Genomic DNA, 25,404 nt, shown 5'->3' with positions numbered 1-25,404 from the left:
TTTTAACTTCGGATACCTCCAAAATTTAGATCTTGCAAATCCAAACTTTGTCAGAAAGGCCACTATTGATAAGTGAAAAATTGAAGAATCTAATTGAAGAATGAAGAATTGAAGAAGAACCGGAATGAACTTCTGCTTCTTCTAGGAGCTGAAGGTGGGATATGAATGAACTCATAGCAAATGGATCAAATCCATTTCAATATTCAAGTTGGAATTTTCATACGAGTTCAGGCAACTTCAGCATGCAGACTAGGATCTGAGAAGACTGACCAGAAAGTAAGAAAGTTTACACGGAATGAAGAGAAGACGACTGAGCAATTAAGCGGAGCTCAGCAGACCTTGATTGGTAGTAGATAGATCAATCACAAAACACAAGATTCAAAGACCTGCAGAACCTTTTTTTTTTATATATAAAGATCAGAACTTTTTAAGGGGTGCTTACTGATCTGCAGACAGTAGAAGCAGGAAGAGAAAACAGATGAGCATGAGTTAAGTAATGCCAGAGGAACTCAGACACTGATTGTTCAACAGAGATGCAGCAGGGCACCCATGGTACATTTACAATTTGTTCAGGCACTGCATACCCATAGAACTGACAGTGAAGACAAAAAAAAAAAACAATATAAATGAACCAGAGATGCCCAGAATAAACAGAAAATTAGTATTTCTCAGATTATGTCCCTATGATGAAGTTTTGCATACACTGAGCACATGAAATTGATTCCATACGGGAAGAATTCTTACACTAAAAATATGTGAAAGCTTAAGTTCAAAGGAAATCCTTTTGTTTTATTATAAGAAACTTAAATTTCTTATCTATTTCTTTAGCACGACCTTTATCTGGACTTACCTACAAAAAAAAACCTGTTTTGAAAATAGCACATGGTGCGGCAGAGTAAGAGCACTTTCAGAGAATGAAACAACTTGTTTCGTACTGGAGGAATAATGTCCTGAGACCAGTTGAGAATTCTTAATTATTTTTTTTAAATGGGGATGGGTACCTCCTATTACGTAGCCATGTCCTGTGGACTGACTAGTTATCAGCAGCTGGAGTGTACTAACTGATCCTGGAGCACATCTTTCACTTTAGTTTAGAACAAACAAGGGTAGCACAACTGGAGATGTAAATAAAAGTAGGGCAAGTGGTGATAACCAGGAGGTTCACTTAAAAAAAATACACCCCACTTCAAAAAAATGAGAGGCTCACGTAGACAAATCCAAAAGGCTCTGACTTACAAAGGCCAGAAGGTCTTAAAACTATTGTAATGGGTGTCTGTTTCTTGGCAATGTATGTTATCCACCACTGTCCTAAGCTCAACCATAACATTCACATGTCTGGATGAGCTCTCGGGTAGTGAGGATCCCTCTAAAAATCCATTCTGCACAAATGGATCACTGACTGGAGCTGAACCAACACACTGACCCACTTTGTTCTTATTTCTTCCATTACACAGCGACAAAACCATTAATTTCTAAACAAACTGATAACCTCTTAGGATGTTGAAGACAGATTCAAATTACTTTTCAGGTCAAAACCTAGTTAAGTTGGCAGCAACAAGGCTACTCAAGTGAAGTTTTTGGAACAGTTCTCAAGCTGCTTTGTCACCTCAGCTCCTACTGAACCTCAGATTTTTGGCATTGCTAACTGCTCTGAAGTAACCTGCATTTAAGCAACAGGATGCTTTCCCAGATGCTGTGTCTTGCACAAAACACATTTGTAGGGTTTGCTCAGCCTGGAGAGGCAGAGGCAGCAGTGGTAGGATCGTAGCCCTCCTCCTGCAGTCACCACAGGTCAGCAACACACTCTGCTTCGATCTTTCACATCCCTTTGTATTTTCAAGCAATTAACAGCATCCCCCTTGACTTATTGTCAATGAACTTCTGGTAGCCTCTACTTCAGACTATCACTGGGCTCCTCTAAAACACGCTTTCTCTGCAAAAAGTCACTGTCCTTGGATTTCAGACAACTTCCTCCACTACCACCAAGATGCCTTCTGTAGATGCTCTCATCCCATTGTACTCTAGAGCATTAATAACCATGGCATGCACATCACAGCCTCTTTAATGTATCACCAGCAACAAACAGACATAGCTAGAAGACATTTGGCCCAGAAATTTCCCAAGGTAAGATTCTCCTCCATCACCCACATTAAGTTTTCCTCATGACACCCTTCCATAGTGTGGGCATTGCACTACTAGCATGCAGCCCTTCTAATAACAGTTAATAGCCCTTCTGAGCTCAGTAGCTTCACGAACCTTCAGTCCCTGTAAGATTCAGATAAGTGACAGCAAAACAAGCCTATGCTTTCACTGAAATTTGTTTTTAATGCTTTGCTATGTGACTGAATGAAATAAAGCTCGGTGCAAAAAAAAAATTCCAATCAAGTTCAAATATCATCTGACTAATCACCAAAATAAAAGGGATCCAGCCATCATCTTCAAACAACTTGAAAAAAGGTAGAGGCAGATAAAAAAAACCTAGAGAGATGCAGCCAGCCAAGCTAGCTTCAGCTCAGTGTGCCCTTGCAAGTGTCTCCATGATCAGCTAGATAAGTGGCAATGGGAGGGAATGCTCAGTCTTTATTTAATGATTTCAGCACCTGTCTTAGGTGAGAGTAATACTGTTCCTATCAAAAATAAGCTCAGACCACTGTTACCCACACGTTTCTGTAGAATAAAGTTTCACAGAGGAGTTGTTTCAACCTCCATTATGTGTGTCATCAACTGGGCAACAGAACAGATCCAACTTAATAACAACCCCAAAATCAAGCAGTGCCCCCCGCCCATTATTATTAACCCAATTACATGACCCGTTCACATGTAGCCCCACAAACTGGTTTGCTAGGGTAAATGAGAGGGTACCAGAAGCGTAAACAAGTTTGTGCATAGGAACTGGCACAGCCAGCTGAAGGACTGCATGTGTAACTAAGTCCTGGAGGTATTGCCATAAGCAGTTTTGGGGGAATGCATATATTTATTTTAAAAAAAAAAAAAAAATCTGTATCAACCCTACATTGTCCCTAACTTGCCATACAAAAAAAAAAATTAATCACCATACTCTATAAATATGCAGGTACTAAATAAGAGATGTCTTTATGAAATTCCTTATGGGTACTACAGTTATCTATATTCGAATCACACACCAAAACGAAGATTTGGGTACTATTCAATCTGGGTTATACTTACTGCACAAATAAAAAAAAACTCCTGACAAGGCAATTCTCCTCCCGGCTAGTAAAGGGAAAAGTTTGAACATGGAATAACAAGCAGAGTTGGTTTATATACTAACTCTTCACTGAAGAACTCCAGCCGGACATGGTATAGATGGTATTGGCACTACCAATCTAGCAGAAGTAACATTAACAGATCCAAATTGCCATAAAAAATATTAAACCTTGAACCAAGTATACATTTTGGTATCGCTTTGCTTAAATTACTCAAGTAACCACTTTTATCCCAAAACTCTATCAAACAGTACTCAAAGGTTTCCATGGTGCTTAGTCCTGAAGAGGACCCAACAAATTGCAGGTAGAAAATACAAGGAGAGCAAGTACGAAAGCGAGGACTAAAAGCTATGATCATGTAAAAGCAATTACTCAGACCCCTTCTAAGAAATCACAAGGCTTCCCTCAGCCATTCTTGAATAATTTGAGTGGTTTAACTAGAAGCCTCAGTAGTCTCAAGTTCTCCATGAAGAGCCACAGCAACACTAAGGACAAAACAGGGGTTGAGGGGGAGGTGGATTGTATGTCTCCATCCTTCTTTACAGCATTAAACCTTCCTTATGGATAATAACCAAGGGAAGGAACATAATTCAGGTTTCCCCATGGTGCTCCAAGGTTCCCTACACACTCTACAGGCATCGACCATGAGCAGCTTTACTTCAACCTGACATGCACAGGGCACAACAGGCAGCCTGCCCATAGCCTGACGTCTGCTCGCTCAACCTTGACACATGGAGTCTACACTGCCAGCAGCTCCACTGCTTTCCCATCCTTTTTTCCACCCATCTGCCTTCCTAATGTGTCAACAAGTTATGATAACAATAGACTACATAATTAAAATTAAATCTAAACTAAAAGCAAAACGTTGATTTGCTCTATTTCCTCAGCAAATAGAGTAGAAGAAAAGTTATATCTGAGGTATATTTACTAAAGAGACAAGGAAGTGTGAGTACCATTGTTTAAGACTTTACTAAGACACCATGTGGAAATTTCACGTGCCTTTTTGGTCAACCGTTTTTAAGCATAGCTCTGGAAGATCTTTGCAGCAGGACAAATACCATAAGGTATTTTAAGACAGAGCTGGATCAGCTGCATATATAGTTAAACAAACTTAATAGAAATTACTTCAAAAGAGAGAAAATCAAGCTGGGTGTCCAAAATGCTGATTTAGCCAGGAGGATTTGAAAGCAGACTGAATCACTATTTGTTTGCCACATACTGTTCATATATTTAATCCCATACTTCAGAGCTTATTGGTGGTTGCTCTAGAAGCCAAGGGGAAGGGCCCTTCTTTTCTCATTTAACCATCTAGCTTCTTCCCCTCCCATCCCTTTTCTGCCTAAGCCTTAGAAATTGTGAAAGCTTGGCAAGGATTCTCCTTTGCCCTTGTTTGCAGCGTGGAATAACAGCCACTTCCGGGACTTGCTCTGAATTTTGATGTTTTCTTTTACTATAGGGAGTAAGACGCCAGTGCTTGTGATGCATCCAGTGGTTACAGTTGAGAAAAGATCAACAAGAGTTGCCACAAATCAAGAAAACATGACAAACAGGGACAGGGTGAAGAGTCAGAGATGTCTGGTCTAAAGAGAAGACCACAAAGCAGTGATAGAGGTCTTTATGTATACAGCTACAAAGAGAAAATAAATTAATTATTCTCCACCTCCACATGATCCAAGAGTAATAGGTTTAGACTACATGGGATATTCAGCTTAATCATCAGGAAAAGTTTCCAACACAAGGACAGCATTGGAAGAAGTTGCTGGAAAGATAATGAAAGTCTGATTTAGACACACACCTGTGAGGCTGGACTGATGCATAATTGAATTAGCTTCAGATAAGATGATTTGGTGAGGTCTCATCTTCTATACTTATTATATTAACCACTGGACCTAAGTCCTTTAGCACAGCTCCTTCATTTGTCATTGGAGTCACAGAAAGTGACGACCCAAAGCATAAGCTGATAGATGGGAATGAAGTTCTGTGAACACATTTGAAGTAGAAAGATCCTCTGGCAATCACTTGGGGAGAAAAAAAACCCACCACCCCAAAATCAAAAGAAAACTGGTTGGAAGGAACATCCGGAGGTTTCTAGCTAAACTTCCCACTCAGAGCTGGATTAACTTAAGAGTTCGATCAGGTTGCCTAGAGTATTGTCCAATTGAGGTTAGAAAATCTCTGAGGCTAGAGCCTCTCTAGTAACCCATCCCCAACTCTGTTAAGAAATAATATCTTATTTCCCATGAGAATTTTATTTGTTGCAACAGATGCCCGTTGCCTCTGTGTACCTCTGAGAAGATTCTGGGTCCATGTTCTCTGCAAGCTCCTTTTGGTAGTGAAAGGTTGTTACTAGATCCCTTCTCTGCCTTGTCTTCTCCAGGCTGACCAAGCTCAGTTCCTTCAGTTTCTCACTGGTTCCTACAAAACACCACCTATCCAGCCTCCATTCTCTGGTCACCCCCAGAAGGGAGCACACTTGCCTGAAAAACCCTTGTGAACATCCCTAGGGGAGAAACCAGTATCTTCCTCCTCTCAAAGGATGAAACAGGAAGACAGATTCCTCAGTAGCCTTGCTCCCTTGCTTGCATCTCCTCTGATAACATGCAAGATAAGCTGAGGAGAAATAAAGTCCTATCTACAAACACCAGCAGAAACCTATGAGCAAGAGGATAATGCAAATGAAAGGAAGGGATCTCCAAACAAAGCTAGAAGAGAAAGCCCATTCGTGTTGTTGGTGGCTTACAGAGGAGGACGGATGGCTTTCACAGAGGGAGTATGGGGAAGTCTTAATTCTCAGTGCTCGTTTTTATTCTATCCACAAGTCTACAGAAACAGATGACTCACATGGTCCCTTTGCTCAAGAAAGACACAGGACAGTTGGACAAACTGTTTCTGGTTTTACTGACCTGGCTTAAGGCATTGCAGTCCCAGAAGCCAAACCCCAACACGGTGCAGGTTTCTGTACAGCAAATTCTGCTGGTTTATCTGGCTGTACTCTAATTCAAGTCTATAAAACATTCTTGAATTTGAAAGCTTATTCTTTTAATAGGGAGTTTGAAGCAGGCAGATAGTGTGCTTGGCTTATCCCTATCTTTTAATTTGAAAAGTAAGGTGAAAAATAATCAAAGTTTCATAAAACAAAACAATCGTGAGTGAAAGCTGTCAGTCCCTTTAAAATGTGCAACGCTGCATAGCAGGGCAAGTCAGTTATTAACCAGAAGGTGTTTCAAGTGTCTAAAAGTGATTGGCCAGATCCTGTCTATGCTGTTTCAGAAACTGAAGCAGTGTTTGCCTAGGAGTATGGTATCACAACATTTTAGGCTGAATTAAGACCTTGCTGCCACTGTAGAGACTCATCCGTCCTTCCCTCTCTGCCCAGCTGTATGTTTCTGATGGGTTACCCTCCAAGAGCTAGGACAAATGAAAAGTTATTTCTCAAGAGCGTGAAGGACTTGAACCAATGCAGAACACTACATGCAGGGGAGAACCATCTCCAGTGTGCACATCTCACCCATATTAAAGACTGGAACACCTGTCTTCAAGTGAAACCTGCAGCAAACCACCAACACATTTTTGGTTGGGCTCAGAAAAAACATACTGAATTGAGGGCTAAATAATTTAAAAAAAAAAAAAAAAAAAAAAAAAAGACTTTTCAGATGTTACATTCAGGATGCAAAGGGAGGAGCGCTGCTCCCAGAGTTCTGAAGGAACCAGCCTGTCACAACCCCAACACAGCAGAAAAGCAGGCCTGGCAGGAGCCTGTCTGAAAGCTGGCCTGGCAAAGGAGGTGACAAGTGCCAGAGCCAGGGGCTTGCACAAGGGAAGAAGAGGGACTGTGCAGCTGTAGCGGGGGAAGAAGGGTCTGGTTTCTCTCCTTTGCTGACAGTGAGTTAGATCAGTACAGCTGTAATGTGTAATTTCATCTTCAGATACCAAAATGCTGAGCACATGTGAAAAAAAGCTTTATCTGGGGAAAGTAGTAGACATTTCAATAAAAGCCCAGCCCACAGAAACCTCCTTTTAAGAGCAGTCTGTTTGCAACGCAGATAGGGTAGTTTAAGGAAATGCTCAGGTTGCTCCAACCTTCAGAGGAAGCTCAGCACTACCCCCACCAGCACAGAGCTGGGCTGAAGCCAAAATAAATTTGGCATAAAGCACAAATGTCCTGACTTGCAACTAGATATGGATAAAGTGTTTGGTCTCAGGGAATGGGGGGAAAGGATTTTGAGACAGAACCCAGCAACAAGATTGTTCTTTGAATTAGGGCTGACAGGGTGCCAAGGATCCTCACTGAAAGTGGGAACAAGAAAGAGACCAAGTTAGGTTCCCATACCAGGCTTTGAGCTCCCAAACCACTACTTGTAGTGGGTCACATACCGCCCTGCCAGCATGCCGAGCAAAAATTGATCTGTTAAAGCAGAAGTGACTTAGAAATTAGTCTAAGGAGACAAACCTGGCAGGGTTTCAGGTCACAAAAAGTTAAAGTTACACTTTGACATGAAGCCAAGTGAGACTCCAAAGTCTGTCACTTCTTCATGGTTAGTCTGTGATGTAAAGGACCTGATAACAGTTAAGCCTGACCCATGTTTCTCGCTTCAGTTACTTGAGCAATATACTATAAAAAGTCAGTCAGACTCATTCTCCAAAAGCCAGGAAGATACTTTTTGAACTGTAATACAGAGCCATGCAGTTCATTTTACAGATGATGGGAGATCAACCTAACTATGCCCACAGAATTACTCTTGGCAGCATAACCTGCATGTGATAAAACAAACAGCAGGTTCATAGGATCAAATTTGTGCAATTCATTGCTAAATAAGCTCTATCTGAAGTCTCAAGTTCACTTTATGTTTTATTTCACTCAGAGAAAAGAGTTCCACATTTGCCACAGGCACTCTAGAAATAACAGTAGTATACAGGCCCTGTGGTTCAAACTGGCCACAAAATACTGCCTATGTAGCTCTTGGGCTTTAAAGCCATTTACCAGAAGTGGTTTGGCTAATTTTTAGTCTGTAAAGGGAAGAAAAAAAAAAAAAAAAAAACACAAAAAATAAATTTCGTTGACTGTTCTATTTCAGGACAGCAAACCTTTGACATTCAGCACACATCATCTCAGGTTAGTATTCAACCATGTTTTATATATAAACAGTGTTACAATCCCCACGAGTATCCTAGGTTAAGTGTAACCCAACCAGCAGTCTACAGGCCAAGTCTACAAAACAACCCCACCCATCTTTCCAAACAACTCCCCTTCCAAGGAGCCAAGCACCTCAACCCTGGGAAGAGACAATGGGACTAGATTCCTGCTTCATCTTGTACAAACACACAACCCACTTAGGTTGGGAAGGAGTGCAGAGAGAGAAGGAGTCTGAAACTAAGACTTCGATACCTGTTGACACCAGATCATCCTGATCTAGACATTCCCTACCTTTTTGCAACGAAGTATCACTTGAGAAAACTGGTAGATTCCTGCCTTCCTCCTTCCCTGGAGTAGTTCTGAGTGGATAAAGACCTGTGACCTTAATACTCGCTCCAATGTGTATAGGCTGTAGTTGTCATAACAATTATTAAGAAATCTAGTTTGCAGTAAGATGGAAATTCTTTAAAACATGGATGTCACTGAAATAATTCTCCCAAAAAGAGTTGTTCTAGAAATGTAGAATAACTAAGATGGGAAGGGACCTCCAGAAGTCACCTAGTCCAAGCCCTGCCCAAAGGAGGTCTAATTAGATCAAGTTGGTCAAGGCCATGTCCAGCTGAGTCCTAAATATCTCCAAAGTTAGAGGTTCCACAAGCTCTCTGGGCAGGTCTGAAATTACCAGATAATAACAGATGCAAGGAAGGTTGTGCCAAAGTCAGACCAACAGGTCTTAAGACTTGCCTCTGACAGTGGCCAGGAGACTCCCACGGTCCAAACATGATCAAAGGGTACCTGGAAAGGGAAAGTCTGCCTGCAACTATTAACCATGGTTGTGATTTATGAGTGGCCCACACACTGCACTGACATTTGTCTCTAAAACAGCAATGCTCATTGTTTCACTGGTGAAATTTTAATTGAACTAATTAACTAATGCAATTAGCCTACAATTCCAAATTTCTTCTTTACCAATGCAAAAGGTCCCCAATGCTCCCTCATGCATTCCAAGATCTCCAAGCTTCTCTTCAGTAACAAGACAAGGCAGCTGCTTCACTGCAAAATTCAGCAGCCGATTTACAATTAAAAGAATGGGCACCAGAAAGCTGGCTATTTTCTGAAATCACTCAAGGAAAAGCCTCCTTTTCATCCTCCTCCTGAGACTACATCTGCAGTCTTTGCAGAATTTCAGAAACATAGCTATAGAAATATACATTTCGGAAATCTATAAACAGAGCTACAGAATCACATATTTTGCTAACAGAATAGTCAAGGATTTTGCTCCAATGCTGCAGCATTTTCAACTGGAGGTTATAATGAAAAAAACCAAGCACATTCCACTCTCTGAATATGTGAGTTAGCACTGAAGATTAAAGCAAAATCCTCACTGACGATTCCTCACTGATGCACGAGGACCTTAGTGCAAACCCTATGGAAGCTCTTCCTTCTGTTAGGACATTCACAAAACAATTCTCCTTTGGAAATACCAAGATGCATAATAAGGGTAGAACACACATTTCAGCTTCAAAACAACTCCACCAGAAGTAAATCATACCCAAGATCAAAAAATGTCCCCACCACTGGGAACAAGCCATCACTCATTCTGGCATGTGAAGAACGTTTACTTTCTACCAAACACAGACAACTTCTAGTTTCAAGCCCAGCTGAAAGAATTCCTGCTACAGAAGTCACTATGTTGATCCAAATCCAGAAATTATAATTTTATCTAATAAATTGGATATTGTTAAAGAAATATTACCAATTATTTATTTTTTAAAAGAAGCTGCTTAACCAACTTAGAGGCTAACCTAAAAACACTTCAAACAAAGGAAGAGACAATATTAACTGGAAACAGCACTTTATCACATACTTCTAGTTTTCCAGTGGGAAGAGGGAAAGAAGAGAGGAGAAAAAATATGCCAGGCCAATTTTCTTGTCATTTTCATATTCTTTCACGTTAATTTGTCAAGTGGGATATACAGATTAAATCTCAAATTATTTTGCTACTTATTTTTCCAGACACAAAGAAGAGCTTGCATGTCTGAAAGCTCATCATCTTACCCATTAATTGTTAGTTTAATACTAATTTCTATTATCTGCTAAAATCATCACAGCTACATTAACAATGCTAGTAACTCAGTTTAGGATAACACTCAATAGTTTGAAACTTCCAGGTGTCAGACATTTATAGTCATGACAATTTATTAACAGAAACACACATTCACTAATTCATATACATAAAAGCTTTATTTCAAACGAACACTTAACACAGACTGAGAGCCAAACAAAATCTTAACAGTGACTTACCAGGAAGCCTGTTCATGTTCACCCCTTGAGCAGAAAGTCCTATTCCCATGTACCTTCAAAAAAACCACAGAAAATATGAGTCAAGCATAGAATGGCCAATCCACAAGATTTCCTGCAGCAGAAATGTAGCGGTAAAAAAAAAAAAAAAAACCAAAATCCACAAATCATTTAAGGTAAGAATGTTTAAATCACTAAAAGATTTTCCACTACTTTCTTAGTCTTCTCTTGAATCTAAGAGAAAATGCCAGTCTGCTTAGTGACTGACAGCTTTCTGATATACAACTACAGCTACTTTTTAGCTCTCAATTGGCAGGAAGGCGACTGGAAAACAATCAGCAATTAAATTTCTGGGTATGGGGGTTCCCCCCCCATATATCAGAAGAAAAATATTTATATAGGTAATTAACAAGAGACAAAAAAATACATAAGGACAGATATAGTATTTGAGAACAAATGTCCATCTAGCCTAACATATTGTCTCCAGTAATAGCTGGTAGAGGATGCACAGGACAGAGCAAGCAGTTGTACTTTTCAAGAACATTCTTTCATTGTCCAACATATATTTTACAGAATTTCCTAAGAAAATGTGGTCCTTCTGTATTTCACACCCCAACAGATTTTCCTCCATTAATTTGATTGTTTTCAAAGAGCTTACAAAGGTTCAGAAAAGGCAATATCCCGCAGCCCCACCATTCAATTACTGTCCAAGCTAGTTTTGCTTGGTACTTGCATTTTTAGAACTGGAAGAGAGGGGAATAGCATTTCTCTGTTAAATTCCTCAGGATTTTAAAGTCCTCATTCATACCCCACTCCCCAGTGATCTCTTCTCAACATTGGCTACTCGCAGTCTACTCAGTTGCTCCTCTTAGGGAAGGTCATCTATACCTCTTAACACTCCTGCTGCACTTTCAGTTCTCTATCTTCTTTGAGAAGCAAGCATCATTTACAACAGAAACACACTGTCATTACTACAGCCAACAGTATAATGATGTTCTCCATTTTGGTTTCTATTCCTCCCCCTCCTGGTCTCTATTATTCCATTTATATTTTCACTGCAGATAAGAATTGAGCTGATTTTTCCATGGAACCAGGACAGAAAGGACTTGTCCCTCAACTGTAAGAGGCAGCTCAGAGACCATTTGTTGTGTCAAGTGTGGATTGTTTATTCTCCCCCCATGAAAATCATTTTACATCTATCCAGCCTGAATTGCATCCTTCATTTTATCATCTGTGGTCAGCCCTTGATTTTACAACTCTAGTTGGCTTCATAATACCAGCAAAAACCAAAAAAATACTGTCTTACTATTAATTTCACTTCCAGGTCACTTATTAAGGTAGTGAACATCAGATGTGTAGTACACATCCCACAGAAATCCACTGGTTAACATCCTCAGCTGCAGGGAGGAGAGGGGGCACAATACGTGCACATGGACCACTCATTTCTCTGCCCTGCTTCCTGCCTGTGAGCTAACCATCTAACCAATCGTGCAACCACATAAGCTCCTTCACTTTATCCCACATTTTCTTTACCTTCCTCAAGAATTTTTGAGACTGGGCCTTGCCGAATGGCTTTTGCAAATCCAGGCAGACTGATCTTTATCTACTCCTCTGTTCAACAGGATCATAAGGCATAGCCAGCCTTCACAAAGGCTCTTCCTCCCCACTGTAATATTTATGCAGGTACCCATTTTGTTTGTTCTATTTCTGTCAATTTGCACGGTCTGTAATTCTCTTAATATCCCCTGGAACCACAGAAACAGCTGCCCTGCTCAGTTTGTTTTTAACAAGCTGCCATATTTTTAGGTTACTGCACTTAGAAATGAACAGTTACTGTTGGGCTCTTGTTCACGTGAAGGTATAAATCCAAACAGGCTACTGCTAGCATCCTGCTATTGTTTCACAGTATCAGTTTTCTTCCTGTGGCTTCCTCAACCACTTGCTCCATAAAACATTAACCATGTCTGAAAGTATTATTTCAGAATTTGACCCAAAGTTACATTTCTTCAAGCTATGTGGGTTAAGCCTCTGGCAGCAACTGTCCCCTGCCCTTGACTTCTCCATCTCAATCATTGTCACCACACTAATCAGCTAGCATGGAAATGGTAATAACGATTCTTTTTCCTGTTTGCACAGAAATCTTAATCCTTAAAGACCTTTAAGTTTATCAGTTCTTAGTCTGTTATATCTTTAATACGTAGCACCATTTATTCACAAACATGGCCAACTGTGTCTTTCTTGTACACTTCACATCTTGGTAGCATGACCTTTCAAGATTTTAAACACACGAAGCCCAGTTTTACTGTGCTTTATATTAAGTCAGTCCCTTCTTAAAAAACACACTCTATTTCAGAAACACCCCAGCTTCCAGAGGAACGGGACACACACACCCCCTCCCCAGACCAATTCCTCAGCAACATACCAGAACCATTCCTCATCCCTCTTTACTTGTATTGGGCAAAGCACAGTACTGTGCAAAGGTGGGGAAAAGCATTTTGAGACACCTACAGCAGAGGTCCTGCTTTTCAACTTCTGTGTAATAGTTAAAAGTTTTACATACAGAACCTTTGCTGCTCTCCCTATGCCTCCAGCACCTCAGTGACCACAACTATCACTTCACACTCAGCAGCGGGTACAATATTCAGGTGCCTTGGGAGACCTGTGTCCTTTGTGTCTACCAGCCAAGTTACGATGCGTCCCTTGAGTCACAAACCCAGTTGTCTGTATACCTGATCACTGAATTGCTAACCATTATACAGTCCGCCTTTTCCTTCTAGCTGGCCCCTGGTCTCTTAGGGTTATCTTCAGAGGAAAATGATACACAATTGTGATATGGAGAACCTATTGCTGGACTCATAACTTCCCTTCACCCAGCTCAGTGTTTTCCTGCCGCAAGACTGGAGCTCTTTGAATTCAAAGTTTCTTGGGGTGAACGCTGACAACCAAGAAAGGCCAGCCCAGGTCCTTCAGCTCTCACCATGTATAAAACATGTAACTACGCAAGGAGCAGTAAAGTGTTAAGTGTTTGATAAAGGAAATAGGAAGATCACTGAACTTAGAAAAATACTCAAAAGAGGCTTTGGTAGCAGCCAGTTCAAGAGCAGAAGATTTGAAGCTCCTGATGGTGTTTAGAGCAAACAAGTTGTCGTGGTTTAGCCGGCAACTCAGCCCCACACAGTCGCTCGCTCACTCCCCACCGGTGGGATGGGGGAGAGAATCAGAAGGGTAACGCTCATGGGTTGAGATAAGAACAGTTTAATAATTAAAATAAAATTTAAAAAAAAAGCAATGGAAAGGAAAACAACGAAACCCGGGGATGTGGGGGGGTGTGTGTGTGTGTGAACCACCGAAACAAACCGCCTGCGCCACAGCCGCTCACCGCCCGCCGACCCAACGCTGCGCCGACTGGAGCCACAACTGCCCCCCCTTAATACACTGGTCATGGCGTCACATGGTATGGAATGAACCTGCCATGGGCCAGTTGGGGTCAACTGCCCCCGCCATGGCCCTGCCCCTCCCAGCCTCCCACCGACATGGCAGAGCACAGGAAGCTGGAAAGGTCCCCAACCACCACAGGCACCACAGTGAAGAGAATTAACCCCTTCTCAGCCAAAACCAGCGCACAAGTTTATCTCAGAAACTCTCCAGTCACAGTCACAGATTCTAGGACATTTGGCTGGATTTCCAATATCTCACTTAGAAGGATAAAGAGAGATTTGTGAGGATTTCCAAAATACCTAGGATGTTCATTATTATGTAGCAAGTCTGATGTTATATGCAGAAATGCTAAAAGCCTGCAGCCTGCCTATAAAAAAGGGCTCAAGGCACTCTGCTTGTTGAGACAGGACAGTGGACACTCCAGTGCAATACAAACTTGGACACAGCACATGCAGAAATGCAAACAAATGTTGAGTGTATTCTGCACTACTCCAAGTCCCAGGACATGGGTGAAATTACTATCTCCTGCAGATAGTAACCCTAAGCTTTTAGATCTGACGGGCCCTACCCTGGAGATAATCCTCCTCATCTGGCTTGGTCACGATGGAAGGAGCTCAAGGGCACCACCTTCCCTACCACAGGCTAACTGGCTCCTTCAGCACAAACAGGGATCCTTTCACCTGTGCTCAGGGAACTGTCAGCCAAAGGTCAGGTAGCATCTGCCTGGGCATGCACTCCATCCAAGGAGGGATTAGAGGCTGCCAAGATACAGCCTAACAAAAGACATCCCAAAGATTTCTGCTGCCACATACTGCAGAGAGACTGGCAAGATATGACAAAAGAGCAGAGTGGGGAGGATTCATACAAAAATAGGCCCTGCATAGTCTGCAGTACATCCTGAGGTAGAAAGCTCAACAGTAAAGACCAGCCTTACTTCAAAAGATAGATCAACTGGGCAGAGACAAGGCAAGACTTTTGGGCATTCCTCCCAACACCTAAACTCGCAAACGACTATAAGGCTGACAGAACTTAATCTGTAGACTATCTACTCCTCAGTAACTCAGTATAAACAGAAAAAACCTGTTTCGTCTAAGGAGGGGTACCATTACTGCCTGTACCTTTGCTGCACAGAGTCCAGAGGGGAAGATTTTGTTTCACCTTTGGCCTAGAAGCTCCTTTGAAATGCACCTGAGCGGAGATGCGAAGGACAGCATGGTGGCAGTTATCAGCTTGGACAACATCAGCTAGTTGCTACTGTGATCTTTTGTATCAGTGAAAATGTTCAGCTTTTTATGAACAGCAATCAGTTGCTGGTCTCCACTTCCCTATTATGACAGAAAATATGGCCTACAAAACACCCCTAGCCAAGGGCCCTCCAGCATTAACAACTGCCATGAAAAGGACAAGGAAAGATTTCGGAGCACCATAAGCAAATTGTCACTGCTGGAATGCAGAGAGGTTTTGATAAGGTCCTTCACCAGAATATCTTAAAGAAATTATCTTGGTATAAAAAGAAAGTTACCTCACAGACTAGTAACCAGTTGAAATGCTTAAAGACCAAGGGTAAGAGAAATGCTTGCAGGAACATAGACATGAGGTAAAGACATCATATTAGAGGGTCAGGACAAATACCTGTGACTTGAAGAGGAAAGTTGGGAAAACAAAGAAAAAGAAGCTGGGGGTGGAGAAAGAGTGGGAGGGGAGATCGCCATACTTAAACAATACAATAAAGAAGAACTACTCCCACCAACGACATCCCATAAGTGCAGACAGGAGGTCAGGGGGAGGGATTTGGTCCTCTCTGTTCAGCACCTGCGACACCTGCGAGCATCATACTCTGAGGTTCTCCAATACAAGGAACAATAACAAACTGGAGCGAGTGCAGCAATAGATAGTTAGGGGGCTCAAACTACATGATGTATGAGACGACACTGAGGGAAAAGTGTTTATTTGGACTTAAGAACAAAAGACAAAGCGGGGATCGGATCTCATTGCTGTCTACAGCTACCTAATGGGAGAGTACAGGGAAGCTGGAGCCAGACTTCACACACACAGACACACACACAAAATCATGAGAAATAACAGACAAGTCGTAACAAAGAAGATTCCAATTAGAAATTACTGAAAATATTTTAACCATGAGAGTGATCAAACACTGGAAGAAAGGCCCAGAGATGCTACTGCATCTCCACTTTTAGAAATAGTCAAAAACTTGACTGCACGTTGTCCTGAGGAGCCTGATCTAACTTTGAAGTTGGCCCTGCTTGAGTAGAGCTGAACTGGATGATCTACAGAGATCCTTTCCAACCTAAAGTATTCAATGATATCTTGACTTCAGGACAGTTTTGCTGACAGGCAGCAAACTCTTCCCTAGCAGCGCATAAAGCAGTGCATATTGACCAAGTTGAGAGAAGACAGAACTTCCTGAGGCACACACATATACCACAAGCTGAGTCCTGACCTGATCATACCAGCTGAACCCAGCTTTCTTCCTAGTTGTCACGGAGAACAGATCATCCAGGAAAGACTGGTTCCTGATCTATCCAACAACCCTAAACTCACAAACAAAACATGCCATGATGACTGTTGCCTGGCATATCACCACGAGCCCTTTAGCCCTTTAGCTGAAGGGCTCCTGCAACCTGGTGTCCACTTGAAGAAAAGCAACAAGGAAGGTTCTTTTCTGATGCAGAGATATCAAGGATAGAAAAGACTTCGAGAGAAAGCACTACGTGATCTCATTCCTTTGGATCCTTTTAAAAAAAAAAAAAAGCACACACACCTATCTCTCTTCTCCTCTGTAATCAAGACTTTTTGAACATGACACTCCACAGTTAATGGCTCAGCAATTTGAATCCTTAGAACTCTTGAATGAAGACCAGATAACCCCTAATGATTTGTTCCTGTGTTTTATGGATAAACACTGTTGTTGTATTAGTCCTTCAATGGGAACCAGATGATTATTTAAAAACAAAGTCTGGCATGCGTTTTATTGCTGTTGTATTAACTCTTTGACTCGGGCAAGATAATCCTTTAAAAGCAAAGACTGGCTGTTTTGGGAGCCTCTAAACATTCCTACCTTCTCAGAAGTAAGTTCTCCCGAATCATCTCTTGGTTTTACAGACTCTCCATCTTGCTTCCCAAGGTCTCCCATTGCAGACCTTAAGCCAGATGTCCCTCAAGTTACTTTGGCCAACCTTAGGGACTTTTTTAAACTTAATTCTTTCCACTGTTCTCATCTATGAAAATTTCAGGTTTTGGAGGGTGTATGCCTATCCTCTCTCACCCTCATTTCTAATTACATCAACTGTCAGGCCATTTTGAGTCTCTCTAATAGTTCACACACTTTTACTCTGAGCCTTCAATATGATGTCTCCTTAAACAGTCTCCATACTGTCTGAAAGCATTTTACCTTTCTGATCGCATCTTTTTATTAACTCTTCCTAAACAAGGTTCTTTAATTTATAAAGGTTCATTTTCTGGCTTTTATGTTGTTGGGTGGTGGGGTTTTTTTAATGAACACTGAAGTGGTACGGTTTGGGGGCCTTTTTACAGAGCTCCTCAAAGGACACTAAACATGAGTACTCATGGTCAGTGCTGCAGAGCAACTTAAAGACACATTTTTGGTAAAAATTTTCTGCACTGCTCAGATCATGAGTCAGAAGTCACATCTTTTCTCATGAGTTCCCTGACCAGCCTCTCCAAAGCAGTCATTTAGGCATCTAAAAATTTACTCAGAGTCATGTGACATACACATATTATAAAGAATAAACTGAATTTTAAGGATACATTTACAGCCTTCCAAGCACAATATGGAAGATTTCTCCCCGTATTTGCAGGGAGAACTCTAGCTCTTCCTTGCCACCTTCTTAGCATGTTGGCAGATAAGACAGCATGCTTGTTTATTTGCATTTCAATTTTCTTATTCCTGATGAGTTTGGAACCCTTTGCTGCTACAGTTTTCCTTGCTACGTGGTAGGTTTTGCTGTTTTGATTTTTCTTTTTTCAACTATGTGTGCAAGCAGTTGGGATCACAGTCCACAGCTAGTACTATATTCCAGGTCTATATTTCTCCACAGAGCAGTGAGAAGTGGCACCTCTGCCAATTGTTCAACCTCAGGGGAGCTGCGATCCAAGGTCCCAAACTGTTTGAGCACACAACAAAGGCACCATCTAAGCATGGTGCAATATTACCAGAGTGCCAGTCTGGACACCGGCAGGCCAGAAAACACTTGGCAAAAATCTGCCACAGAGCAGGTCACCCAGTTACTCTGGCAGAACCATCCTCACCACCTTCACCTGCTGACATTAGCAAGCCTAAGACCTCCTGGTTTTGCTGGCAGCTGCCAAATTTTGTTCAGTGAGTGGGATGTGCCGCTCAGCATAGGGAATGTTTCTTACATCCTGATCTATTTGGCTGAGCTAATGGTGAAACACAGTAATATTATGGCCAGTTTGTTTCCTCTAGTGTAGCTTCATCATGCAGTGGCATCAGCTTCCTCAGTTTCAGTCTCACGCAGCACAGCTCCACTAGCAGAGGCCCACTGGCCACCTCCATCCCTCCTTACTGCCTGAGGGTGCTTGCCTGTTCCTCTGCCTCTACTTCTGCTGCTGTTGGCATTAGCACACCTGGAATTTAACAGAGAGAAGAAACACCACTTCTGCACCCAGCTTCATCAGAATCATGGCTGCAACATTTTGATGGCTTCCCTTCTGTCCCCATCCCTCATTGGGTCACTGCACTGCCTTGCGACTGTAAGGGTGGCAATACTGAGCAAACTGTTGGAAATTACAGAAAATAATGTAACTGCTGAATCAGGATAAAATAGGTCATCTCCCACTTCTGCTTATCCTGCTTAACTTTATTATTTTCTATGCAGATTCATCCTCCTTCTTTTGAGTACTGCAGCAAATCCCATGCACATAACCAAGGGCAAAAACGCACACAATAGTATCTTCCCATTTCCAGACAACACAGCTTTAAATTAGGACTAGAAGTTTGTATTTTTATAAAAAGCAAGTATTGCAAATCCAGAAATTCTAAATTTAGGATCACACTTCAATCTGGGTCTACAATACCATGGAAATGTGTCACTGGAAAAAAAAAAAAAAAAAAAGGACATTAACATGACCACAAGTCTTTCTGGTCCACAAAATTTTGCTCTTCAACTTATGCTCCAATTTAAAGCTTAATACAAATTTTAAAAATAAGACCGTAATGACTGCAGAACTGTGCACAGAATTTGCAGACAACCTGAAGTAAGACTCTCTCACCATGCTGGGTTTTGACTTTACAGCCTATAGCTTATATCCAGAACTTCAAATCATCACATATATGATTGCCAGTTATTGTTCTAGAAGACACTAGCTACTTTGCTTTTCCCATCTACTATCAATCAACGTATCAGAACTAATGGATTAAATGATCTTTGAGACCTACAAAGGCCCAGAATTTAAAAAAAAAAAAAGAAAAAAAATCGCTCTATTCTCTCCAATTCAGGAAAAGACCCTCATCTTCAACTCCTCCACCACCACCACAAGCATCAGCTGCTTTCTGAAAATCTCAGTGCAGAACAGCTTCTCAAATCGATTCCAAATGCTCCAAACCAGTTCTGCATATACAACAAATTCAAAACTAGTTAAATAGTATTTGTCCTCAAGCACAACCTCCTGCATCACTGCTTGTTTTTTTGAATAAGTTATAACATTCAATATCTTTCAATATAAATCTCTACAGAGTCTGCCTGCCTGCATCATCACTGGTTTTGGAGGTTTCAGGTGTGGACAGACTCCATATGGGGAATCCGTAACCTGGAGCCCCTTTTTGAGGGATTCAAAGAGCCTCTTGGAAGAGGATGCACAGCAAGCAAAGTACTGATATAGCAGCACAGAAGAAATATAAGAAATGTTAGCATCCACTTTTAAATGGGAGAAAAAAATAACCTTTTTTTAGGGTTTTGAGTAACAATACATTTAAATCCATTATCCACCATATGTAAGAGAGGTACCTAAACTAAACCCAGGCAAAAGGGACCTCCTAAAACCATCTCCCCAGCAGTGAACACTGAATACTTGGAACTGCCCCCCCCCCACCAGATCAGAAGCTTCAAAAATGCTGCATCAGTAGATCAATTCCAAATACAGCAGACAGACAAAAATAAATGCAGACATGTGCTAGCAATTCCATCAGAAGCCTTGTTTCTACTTACCAGCAGCCTCGGCAGTTACCATAGCACCAAATTTTTCTAGACTTCTGCTGCATCTCAGCCCTGCCCAGTCAATACCCATCACTTTTCAAAATTTTAATAGACTGAATCAGCCACACCAGCCACAACATCAGCTCTGCCTCTTTTATCCATGCACTGGCTCTCCTTGGCCACAGCATATGAATGAAGGACCTTGATAGCAAGCCCTTAAGCCAAAAGATACTGGGTCCGCACACGCCTCTGCACAGCAAACAACCAGCAGGATTGCCAGTATTTTTCCCTTTAGATCTTACAGCACCATAATCATGGTAAGGTTAAGTTCAAAGAGACAAAGCTTTTTTGTTCTCTCCCCCCGCTCCCAAGTACTTCAGCAGCAAACATCAGCACGTATGCTACTCCAGCAGAGTGATGTTTAAATAAGACAGCATTCCGTTCTGGCTCCTAAGAGAGTTTGTGTGGTGGATTGTGCAGTGCAGATATTTTCAATGTTACAATTTAAATTTGTATATTTAAAAAATATACATATTTTTTGCTTCTGCCAATAAAAGACTTTCTCTGAAAAGAGAGATGGAAAGATCCAAAATTATGACTGTACTTTTAAATTAAAATTTAACTCATAAAGATACAGAAGATCTCAGATGAGCTGACTCAGCCAAGAAGCATTATATATTCTCACTGGGCAAAAATTATCCAAAAAGCTACACGGAAAGTTATTTCACAGGAGTGACAATATTTGACCAACCTAAATTAAAACAAAGGGTTCTCTTAAAGAGGCTGTTTTAAGCATTACACAGTCATACAAGTAGCGGAGTACACTGATGGCTGCATTTGGTTTGTCCCCAGAAGGAGAATCCACCCATGCGACACGCAATTCTTCGAGTCAAAACATGTTTTCACAGATTCACAGAATCACAGATTCACAGATTCACAGATTCACAGATTCACAGATTCACAGATTCACAGATTCACAGATTCACAGAATCACAGAATCACAGAATCACAGAATCACAGAATCACAGAATCACAGAATCACAGAATCACAGAATCACAGAATCACAGAATCACAGAATCACAGAATCACAGAATCACAGATTCACAGATTCACAGATTCACAGATTCACAGATTCACAGATTCACAGATTCACAGATTCACAGATTCACAGATTCACAGATTCACAGATTCACAGATTCACAGATTCACAGATTCACAGATTCACAGATTCACAGATTCACAGATTCACAGAATCACAGAATCACAGAATCACAGATTCACAGAATCACAGAATCACAGAATCACAGAATCACAGAATCACAGAATCACAGAATCACAGAATCACAGATTGGAAGGGACCTCAGGGATCATCTAGTCCAACCTTTCTGGGAAGAGCAAAGTCTAGACAAGATGGCCCAGCACCCTGTCCAGACAACTCTTAAAGGTGTCCAACGTGGCCGAGTCAACCAATTCCCTGGGGAGATTATTCCCATGGTTGACTGTCCTCACTGTGAAAAATTTTCCTCTTGCGTCCAATCGGAATCTCCCCAAGAGCAAGTTGTGTCCATTCCCCCTTGTCCTCTCCATGTGACTCCATGTAAAAAGGGAGTCTCCATCTTCTTTGTAACTACCCGTTAAGTACTGGTACATGGAGATGAGATCCCCTCTGAGCCTCCTTTTCTCAAGGATGAACAAACCCAGTTCTCTCAGCCTATCCTCGTATGGCAGGCTTCTTGGTGGCCCTTCTCTAGACCCCTTCCAGCCCATCCACATCTTTTTTGTATAGAGGGGACCAGAACTGTACACAGTACTCCAGGTGTGGCCTGACAAGCGCTGAGTAGAGCGGGATAATGACTTCTTTCTCTCTGCTGGTGATGCCCTTTTTGATGCAACCCAGCATCCTGTTGGCCTTCTTGGCTGCAGCAGCACACTGTTCGCTCATGTTGAGCTTTCTGTCCACCAGGACCCCCAGGTCCCTTTCCACAGAGCTGCTCTCCAGCCAGGTGGATCCCAGCCTGTGCTGCACTCCCAGATTATGTTTTCCCAGGTGCATGACCTTACAATTCTCCTTGTTGAACTTCATAAGGTTCTTGCTGGCCCACTCCTCCAGTCGATCCAGATCTCCCTGCAGAGCAGCTCTCCCTTCTGGAGTGTCTACTTCCCCACTCAGCTTGGTGTCACCAGCAAACTTCATCAGGCTATACTTGATGCTGTTATCCAGATCACTTATAAAGATGTTGAATAACATTGGGCCCAATATTGATCCCTGGGGGACTTCACTAGTGACAGGTTGCCAGTTTGAGAAAGAGCTAATTACCACCACCCTTTGGGTGCGGCCTGTCAGCCAGTTCCCCACTCACTGCACAGACCACTTGTCTAGGCCATAACGCATTAATTTCTCCAGCATAGGAGACTATGGGGGACCATATCAAAGGCCTTGGAGACGTCCAGGTAGACAATGTCCACTGCCTGCCCCATGTCAACCAAGCCAGTCACTTTGTCACAGAAGGCCACCAGGTTTGTCAAGCACGATCTGCCCCTAGTGAAGCCATGTTGGCTTTTCCCAGTCACGTGCTTCATTTGACTTGTGATGGCCCCCAGGAGGATTCGTTCCATAAACAAACATGATACCCAGAAAGCCTGCCAAAATGTCAATGTTAGAAAAATTTTTGGCTAGTCTAAAGCTACTTTGTGCTAATGACCCATAAAAATCCTCACGAACCCAGCAGAAAAACAGACCTGCCCTTTGACAGCAAGTAGGTAATGCTGAAATTCCAGCACTTGCATCTATTTGACCTATCAAGTGCAGGAACAAAGAACCCGTTTGGTAGAATAGAGGACAACATAGCAATAGAATTCATGTATACTCATACTTTATATTCTTCAGTTTTAAGGACCCCAAGAGCAAAGAACATCTCCTTTTGTATGCCTGGAAAGCACCCAGAACTTGGGGGGCATTGCTATACACAAAATAAATAAAGGTGGGGCAGAAGGAGGGAGAAAGCAATTAGTCCATGGTCATAACGGGACCAGGGCAGTATGCTGTACACAAAGAAGGAGATATTTCTTTACCTAAAAAGCTACAAGACTTTCTCCAGGAAAGTTAAAAAGAGCTCATCTCAAATGCTTTTTCTGACAATTAGCAGAGCAGATTTAAGGCTCTGCCATGAAAAGAAAGATATTATAGCTCCCCTTTATTTGTTTCTGAACACGTTGACAGTTACCAAGTCAGGATAGTGAAATAATCCATGCCACTCCTCTTCTAAAACCTGTGAAGCTTACCTAGAAGGCAGACAAAATTCACCCCATCTGAAAGCTGGGGAAACAAAGGTGGAAAAATACATTGGTTTAGCTTTGGTTGGTTACCTAATGGTCACAAGCCTAGACTCTTCATTACCATGCCAGTAACACCCTAACATAGTAGTCTGCTTAGAGCACGCTTTACCGCGTGTGCTGAGACACACCAAGACCCAAACTTAAAGAGTTAAAAACAGCAACATTAAATTATTTGTTTTGTAGGCCATGACTTCCAGTAAAGCAGTCGTTCCCTGCTCAAGTTGGTGAACTAACAACATCACTAACATGAGGTAGAAATTCCTGGGACTGGCATTTTATTACGTGGCTCAGCCAAGACCAAGCAATCCAGCTGAGCCACAAGTTAAAAAAGGGACCTTCCTCTCTCCCAGAGGCAAGTTTATCATTCAAATGCTTACTGCATCCTGCAAGTTTTTGTAATAACCACACTATCTGGTAGGAATCCTGACAGCTATCACACACCCCACACTTTCAACACACAGCTAAGTCTAAAATTATCAAGCTAAATTACAAAGTTAAAGATTAATAATACACTCCATCACACTGGTGGCATTTCTGAGACTTTCACAGTCTCTTGTGCAAAGCTCTGAACTATCATCCTTGTCCGAGGTGGGCCCTGACTTCATGCCAGGTTTGAAGAGTGGTGAGAAATGATAAACCATATCAACTTACCACCCAAAACCACATTGTCGTAGTTATGGTGGGGCAAGGGGCATGTTGTTTTAAAGCAGTGGAAAAACAAGTCACATCTGTTCAAAAAAATTACCTTTGGTACATAAAATACTGGATTCCAACTTTCTAACAATAAATATTTTGGAACTACTTCTTAATGGAATATAACGAATCTCCAAAGTCAAAGCGGTTCTGGTTTTATTCACAGATAACTGCGCTGTTCTGTAACAGTGCTTCAGAAATAGCACTGATGGGTTCCAGGTAGAATGCCAATTCCCCAAGCAGAGGTCAGTAAAGATGAATAATGCAAGGTTGAAAATACATAAAGGGAAGAAAATAGAATTCTTAAGGGCTCACTGAAAACAACTACAAGTATCCTGAGGCATGGAGGAGTCCACTGGACATCAGCCCTTAGAAAAGCAGAGAAGCGTTAAAAGCCAGAGAGCATGGACAAGAAGGTGAGCGAGCAGAACAAAATTAAGAGGCAGTGATCTGGTAACATAACACATCATCTCAGTCTGTTTGTGAGTAAATACTGACAAAACTCCAGAGGAAGAATAAAAAAACCTCTTTTCACTAGACCAAGGTATCAGATTCCCAGTTCCATTCCAATTTTAGGATCACGTTCAACTGGTATCTGTCAGCTATAGGAAGGGTCAAATCTGTCCCTTTTCTGTGCTACCTTCAGGAAGGGAAAAGACTCGTGATTGAGATTAGCAATATAAGCAGTACTACTGAAAGACAGAAAATACAGAAACAGAGATGAAGGCTTGACTGGAGCACCATTTAAGAAAAGGCATAATACAAGCCTCACCAGGCTAAAATCACCACTAGGATCTGGCCAGAATAGCCAACTTCTCTGTATGCCACCCCAAGGACCTTCTCATCCAACAGGACCCCAAGCCCTGCAATATGCTCTGGTTGAAACGAACTGAAGCTAAGGTGTCCCACCGACTTTGTTTTCCAGCTTCAGATGTTTCACTCTTTACAGCTGACTTGTTCTCTAAGTCAGCTGGTGTTCAACAAAGTTCATATAAACCACATCAGTGGCAAACAGTGCATTCAGTCTGGGAACTGCATAAAGCATTACTGATATTAATTATCTGGTTATTTATTCTGGTT

At 41.7% G+C, this 25,404-nt stretch overlaps 1 protein-coding gene across 3 annotated transcripts in view; it reads right to left on the bottom strand.

Annotated features, from left to right (window-relative positions):
* Positions 1–25,404, bottom strand: part of RANBP10 (RAN binding protein 10) — an 86,514-nt gene that overhangs the window by 51,534 nt on the left and 9,576 nt on the right. For all 3 annotated transcript variants that reach the window (XR_012662071.1, XM_075101928.1, XM_075101927.1), the window contains exon 3: positions 10,663–10,715. Coding sequence is in view for 2 of the 3 variants with exons in the window: in XM_075101928.1 (XP_074958029.1) it covers positions 10,663–10,715 (53 nt within the window). In the remaining variant the exon portion in view is untranslated. The remainder of the gene's footprint in view (positions 1–10,662; positions 10,716–25,404) is intronic.

This window comes from Phalacrocorax aristotelis, chromosome 8 (assembly GCF_949628215.1).
Source record: "Phalacrocorax aristotelis chromosome 8, bGulAri2.1, whole genome shotgun sequence".
In the NCBI taxonomy this organism is placed as follows: domain Eukaryota; kingdom Metazoa; phylum Chordata; class Aves; order Suliformes; family Phalacrocoracidae; genus Phalacrocorax; species Phalacrocorax aristotelis.
This window is presented reverse-complemented; position numbering and strand designations above follow the sequence as displayed.